General features: G+C 51.4%; 1 protein-coding gene across 1 annotated transcript; it reads left to right on the forward strand.

Moving 5' to 3' along the window:
• The first annotated feature begins 2,697 nt into the window (after positions 1-2,697).
• LOC127564730 (cell division control protein 42 homolog) lies at positions 2,698-3,592 on the forward strand. The gene has a single exon (XM_052001479.1). It carries the CDS (start codon positions 2,907-2,909, stop codon positions 3,492-3,494), a length of 588 nt encoding a protein of 195 aa, XP_051857439.1. The 5' UTR covers positions 2,698-2,906; the 3' UTR covers positions 3,495-3,592.
• The last annotated feature ends 3,405 nt before the right edge of the window (positions 3,593-6,997 follow it).

Below are 6,997 nucleotides of genomic sequence, written 5' to 3' on the forward strand. Positions count from 1 at the left end.
AAAAGCAAGTTAAGCACTCAGCAATTGGGTTTGGAAGCAAAGGCGCCATGACAGACTTTTCACTGAGCAGCTCACAATATGCCGACCCTCCCTCGGGAAGGACGATCATCCTGAAAGTGCGTGGGGATGGGAACCGGCATCGGCTGGCCGAGAAGCTTGCAGGTGTCCCCTCTGGGTTTCCTACACAGCAAGACCAAGGGCACTAGGAAAATCCACAAACTTTAGGCTGCGGCAGTTTGAAGACTCACCATGGCATTGGTGTTTTAACTGGAAACCTTGTGTTTTCATCTTCTCTCTTCCCCTACTTAACTGGGACATTCTGGAGAAAGAAATATTCTGATCTATCTCTATTTTCACTATTTTAATATATCACTATTTTAATATAACTTTACCTTCCTCAGTCTCCCCCTCCCCCTCCTTGCCCTTTGAGTTTCTTTTCCCTCTGCTTCCATCTCCTTTGGACTTCTCCCTTCTTTCTCTTTTCCAAAAAGCGCAAGATCTTGAAGTTGGGAGCGACTCCAAGGTCACCTGGTTTGGTTTTTCTCTGAACAGATTCTATAAGATTGCTCAGCCAGCCAAGGAGGTGAAGGGAGCCTATTGCCTGTGGGGGCAGCCCCTTTTTACCTTTGACCAGGTATTGTGGGCTAAGTTTTCTTCCATCCAGCCTTCACCTGCCTCTGTCCATTCTTCTTTTGGCCCCTGAGCACCAACAAAGGGAGTCCCGTTCCCTCTTTCTTGGGTCACTCAAGTTCTCAGATGATCTCTTCAGACCATCAGCTCCTGCTGGTTTTTCCTCATTTCCCCCCTTCTTCACATCCCCATCTCCTTGCTCTGGATGCCGCGGCTTTTATTGGTTTCCTTTTAAAACCGGAGGGCTTTGGATTGAATTATGATACCCCACTCAGGGCTGCAGGTGGACATGGGGGAGCTTCCACGTTACACTGTAGACTTGCTGAACACCCACAGATCTTGCTCAGGCCTCCCCAATTTTGTGCTCGGCAAATTTAGACCCAGCTGAAAGACTTTCCATGGAATCAGTGCGCAGTTCATTGGTGGTAAACAGAGGCACTAATCCATATGTAAAGATCCTGTGGATGCATAGTTTTCACTTGTAATATTTTCTATGCTGCTTTATATTTTTATTAAACATTTCCCAGTTGTATCTGAATCTGGTTGAGGCTACACCTGGGAGTCATTCAGCCACAGGCTGTGTTCGATGCCTCCCTTCTTGCCCATGAAGATCATCCAGCCCGGGCTCCTTCCTGACTCTCCCCACTTTGGGTCACTTGAGCTTTAACTACCATATGATCGATGCCATCATCTGAGTTGATGATCTGGCCCTCAATGGCCGAGAACAGAACTCTGAGAATCTCTCTAGATCGGCCTTCCAGCCCCTGCTTTCTTTGAAAGAATCATGGACCAGCCGGGTAGTCGGAAAGCCAAATGCACTTACCTAAGACTCTGATAGAGAGCTCCCACAGGCCACGTGCTCACGTCGAGGTCAGAAGAAATGATACCGGGACGTTCGCAAGATGTCTCCGAAGAGACTCTTTGGTGGCAACTGTTAGACGTGGGAGACAGCCCGGGACCACCCAGCATGGCAGCCCCTCACCTGAGAGGGTGCTGGGCTCTGTGAGGGAAGCCGAGTCGCAGTAGCACAAAGAAAAGCCTACCCTTTGGCTGCCATATTGTGATGTCATTGGCCCTCTTGGAGTATCAAAGATGAACTACAATCTCCTGAAATGGAAGGAAGGAGGAAGGGAAAAAGAGAGAGAGAGAGAGAGAGAGAGAGAGAGAGAGAGAGAGAGAGAGAGAGAGAGAGAGAGAGAGAGAGAGAGAGAGGCAGACACAGAGACAGAGATACAGAGAGAGTTCCCCTATGAGCATTTTATATATTCAAAACAGGGTCTTCCTGGAGGTTATATGCAGAATAAAGAATTACCAGCCAGAGTCTCTGGCTTTGAGGCACATATTATCTAAAAGGAGGAGGAATACATGTTTTAGGTGGAACAGAGCATAAGAGCAGTAAGATTCATCTTTCCAAGTTCAAATCTGCTCTCAGATACTTATTAGCTGTGTGACCATGGGCAAGTCACTTAACCCTGCCTGCCTCAGTTTCCCCGCCTTTCTCCTATCCCAGCTCCCAGCCGCCTGCTTTCTCCTCCTGCCCCCCTCCCCCGTTTTCTCCTCCTATCTCAGCTCCCAGGCGCCTGCTTTCTCCTCCTGCCCCCCGTTTCTCCTGCTCCCCAGCTCCCCGCTTTCTCCTCCTGCCACCCAGCTTCTCCTCTTGCCCCCAGCTCCCAGCCGCCCGCTTTCTCCTCCTGCCCCCCGGTTTCTCCTGCTCCCCAGCTCCCCGCTTTCTCCTCCTGCCCCCCTTTCTCCTCCTGCCCCCCGTTTCTCCTGCTCCCCAGCTCCCCGCTTTCTCCTCCTGCCCCCCTTTCTCCTCCTGCCCCCCGTTTCTCCTGCTCTCCAGCTCCCCGCTTTCTCCTCCTGCCACCCAGCTTCTCCTCTTGCCCCCAGCTCCCAGCCGCCCGCTTTCTCCTCCTGCCACCCGGCTTCTCCTCCTGCCACCGGCTTCTCCTCCTGCCCCAGCTCCCAGCCGCCCGGCTTCTCCTGCTGCCCCCGAGCAGGGTCGTTGAGGACCGTTGCAGCCTCCCGCAGCCGCCCGCAGCCCCCCGCGGCCAGCCCGTGCGACCGGCGCCCCCGAGCCCAGAGCCGAGGAGAGCTCAACGCCCGAGCCGCTGCCGACGCCCGCCCCCGGCAGGGACCCGAGGTTGCCCGCAGCTGAAGCCCGAAAGCGTCCATTGCGCGGATCTGCCCCAGACGCGCCGAAGCGGGAGCGGCCGAGCGAGCGGAGCCGGGGTCCGGCCCCCCCGCGGCGCAGCCCGGCCGGCGGCCGGCGCGCCATGACCCCGCTGCTGCAGACCATCAAGTGCGTGGTGGTGGGCGACGGCTCGGTGGGCAAGACGTGCCTGCTCATCTCCTACACCACCAACAAGTTCCCGTCCGAGTACATGCCCACGGTGTTCGACAACTACGCCGTCACCGTCATGATCGGCTCGGAGCCGCACACGCTGGGCCTCTTCGACACGGCGGGCCAGGAGGACTACGACCGCCTGCGGCCCCTCAGCTACCCGCAGACCGACGTCTTCCTGGTCTGCTTCTCCGTGGTCCGGCCGAGCTCCTTCGAGAACGTGAAGCACAAGTGGGTGCCCGAGATCACCCACCACTGCCCCAAGGCCCCCTTCCTGCTGGTCGGGACGCAGATCGACCTGCGGGACGAGCCCTTCACGCTGGCCAAGCTGGCCAAGAACAAGCAGAAGCCCGTCACGCCCGAGATGGCCGAGAAGCTGACCCGAGACCTCAACGCCGTGAGATACGTGGAGTGCTCGGCGCTCACCCAGAAGGGCCTCAAGAACGTGTTTGACGAGGCCATTCTGGCCGCCCTGGAGCCCCCGGAGCCCAGGAAGAGCCACCGGTGTGTGCTGCTGTGAGCGCCCGCGCCCGCCCGGCCCGGCCCGGCCCGGCCGCCCCGCTCGACGCGTGTGAACGCGAACCAAAGAATTATTAAAAGTTGCTTCTTTTGCACTGAGGGCGAAGGTTCTGTGCGCAGCCCCGGCCTGGAGGGGGAGGCGAGGCCCCGGCGGCTGCCGCCTTCTCTCCCGACCCGCGTCATGGGGGCTCATTTCCCTCCCCTACTCGTGCCACGCAGCTCATTTCCCTTCCCCACATGCGTAATGGCAGCTCGTTTCACTTCCCCACCCGTGTCATGGTAGCTCGTTTTCCTGACCCACGTGCATAATGGCAGCTCACTTTCCCCACCCACTCGTGGCATGGTGGCTCACTTTGGGGGATCGATGCCTCCCGGGCTCGTAGGAGTGTTGACCGATGGTGTGATTCTGGTTGGTTTCTTAAAGCCAGGCAGGCTGGTGCTGGTTGTAGACCCAGCTTCTTGGAGCTGCTGATTGGAGCAGGACCCGGGGACTCCTGGGTATGTTTTTGTTTGTTTTAAAAGGGAGGAGTTGCTTGTGAAGATTTTTGATGAGTGTTTTTATTTTCATAAAAAAAAAAAATCATTCTCCAAAAAGGGCAGGGATGGGGAGTGCTTGGAGCACAGCAGGGTGGATCCCACTCCTCAGACTTGGTCCAGCAAACAGATCTTCCCCTCGGGCAGTTCTTTAGGAGGAAAGGATAGGACAATTTCTGCTCCGCTTTGGAAGTTGCTCCTTTCCCTCCAGGGTCTGAGCAGCTCCTGAGTTGAGTGATATCGTCACCAGTGGGTAAACCTCCACCCTGCTCACTGCAATCCAGCCAAGTTGGGTTCTTGACCAGGGCTTGAAGGACATTTACTTGCCAGGTGCTCCTTTTGAAGTGAGGGTTCAACCTTCATTAGCAAGCGAAGAAAATCAGTGTATATTTGGAACCCACTGCAAACGTTGAGTTTAGAACTTTAAAGACAAAAAAAATTTATTTTCCTGCCAGATGGGCTGAAAGACTGTGCCGGGATGTGTCGCTGAATATGGTCTATGATTATTTTCATGGAACCTTAGAAAGAAAGTGAAAGGAGGGGTCCTGGCTGACAGCCGGCTCTCAAATGATTCAAATGATCTTTCAAAAGAGCTTGGGATAGAGAAGCTTGATTATGAAACTTGGTAGGGAGGATTTGTTTGATCCCACCAACAGAGACCTATCTTTGTTTCGCATGTGAGAAATCCTATGGCTAGAGAATAAGGCCCTAGTATAAAAAAAGTTGTTGTTTTGTTTTGTTTATTTGTTTTATTTTGTTTTAAAGCAAAGAGTCTTCTATTGCTAGGGATTTTTTCATTCTCATCTTTAGGTTCTGATTTTTATAGATCCCTAGTATTGAAGGAAAGGTTTTCTTCTTACACTTCAATTCTTTGTACATGCAAACTTATACGATATAGTAAATACTTACATATGTACAAAGTAGGATCATCCATGCCACTGGAAAATAAAACAGCCCCGAGTTCTTTTGGGTGCTTACCCCTTGGTTCCCCCCATTTTTCTTTCCTTGACCATGACAGGCAGCTTCTTTTCACCTACCCCGATTTTCTTAGCCAAAGAATTGGATCCCTCTTCTCGCCGCCTCTTATTGTCCAGTTCCTGATTTATGGAGCCAATTATCCATGGTGTAGATCACATTCTGTGACTGGCTCTCCATGTCAAGCCTATCGTGTTCCACACAGCTCCTGGGGATGCCGCCTCTCTGTCTGCCCTCCCCAGTGCCCATCCCTGGAGTTTCCTCATGCAAAACATCTGCCTAATGCCATAGACCCTCATGTTCTCCATCATCATGTCCCATCCTTCTAAATGACTCTCTGCTCCACAGTCTCTTCCCAAAGTTTAGACCAGGAACAAAACCAAAGCTTGCCTGGGAACAAATTTTCCTTATTCTGGCACTGTGCTGGGGCCATGATGATGGTTGAGGGCGAGACAGGTTTGTGGTAGCGACAAGGTCCCTGCCTGGATAACTCCCAAACCTCATTTCTCTCCAAGTCCCAGTGGACAGTCTGTGCTGCCAGTCTCTAGCCCACTTCTCCATAGTCTGTCTCTCTCGCAGCTCCACACCTGACCCTGATGCTCTCCTCTCATCAAACCCCCAAATTCAGTTCTGCTCCCATTCTGCCACCTCCCAGCACTGTCCAAGGGGATCTCACACGCCTCACAGGCTAAAACTGATGGCAAACCAACCTGAAGCAGCCTGGAGGCCCTGAAGGGTCCTAGGAGCCCACAGTCCAGCTTCCTGCTTGCTCAGGTTTGTGTGTCTAGTCATTATCAGAGACTGGATTTGAACCCAAGTCTTTATGATAAATTCAATGCTTTTAAAATATTTTCTTAAATTATGGTCCTGACAGGAGCTCCGGAAGAAGGTTTTAGGTAGCTAGATTTCACAATGGATGGAGCTAAGGACTGCAATAAGGAAGAAGATCAAATCCCAGTCAGGAAGAATTAAATTTAAATCCTGCCTCTCACACCAGCTGTGTGACCCTGGTCAAGACACGTAATACTAGTTCCTCATTTGTGTCCTAGGTATTCATAGTTTTATTGTGAGAATCAGATGAGTTAGTCCATGTAAAGCACTTTGCAAACTTGACAATACCATATGATACTAGTTATTATGACTATGATTATCAATATTTTGATTCTCCAGTTTTCGGCATCCTTACATAACATAACCCTGCTCAAGAGGAGGGCACAGATCTAGTCCCAGAATTTGTAACTATAAACTCAAACCAGCTGTTTCATTTTCATAAAGCTCTCCAGGAAAGACGAGGGTCAACAATAGTGAGGGACAAGTTGCCCGAAGCCTCCTTTAGGTAAGGTGACCGTATTCTTAAGAGACAAATGTGGAACGCTGAGTGGTGTTGACGGCAGAAATGAAGAAGCGAGATTCATGGGTAACCCATGTCCTTTTCAGAGATGAAATATGAGCTCTGATTGGGGCAAATGCTTTGAAATGATCAATCAGAGCAGCCTGACCTTCCAGCTGAGAGGTAACTCAGACAGAACGAGGCATGATTTGTGGGACACAAATGTGTTTCCAACAAGGAGTGAGGTGACACTGATCAGCTACAGGAGTTATGATGGACAGAGGGAAGAAGCCGCCCATCCATTCTTTGTTCGTGAAGAAATAGGTACTTGGACCTGTCTGTGAACCACGCTTGCTTTGCATTTGAAACACTCAGTGATGATTTGTCAAGTTTTGTGCTTTATAGGTGAGCCATCCTGTCGTCCCAGGGGAGAATTCCTTGCTCAGTCAAGATCTATCCAGACTTAAGCACTATTTCCCCAACAACATATCAGGAGAGGCCTTCATAACAATAATTGTAATAACTAGAATTTACACAATGGTTTAAGGTTTTCAAAATCCTTTCAAAATCTCATTTAACCCTCACGATCCCCCTTCTTACCTAGACTTCACAAATGGGGAAACAAGGGCAAACAGACGTTGAAGTGGCCTGTCCTGAGCCACACA

Source organism: Antechinus flavipes, chromosome 5, assembly GCF_016432865.1.
Source record: "Antechinus flavipes isolate AdamAnt ecotype Samford, QLD, Australia chromosome 5, AdamAnt_v2, whole genome shotgun sequence".
NCBI classification, from domain to species: domain Eukaryota; kingdom Metazoa; phylum Chordata; class Mammalia; order Dasyuromorphia; family Dasyuridae; genus Antechinus; species Antechinus flavipes.

Bases quoted from the DNA above. Each gene is read 5' to 3' on its own strand.
- LOC127564730 (XM_052001479.1), top strand. From the start codon at position 2,907: ATGACCCCGCTGCTGCAGACCATCAAGTGCGTGGTGGTGGGCGACGGC.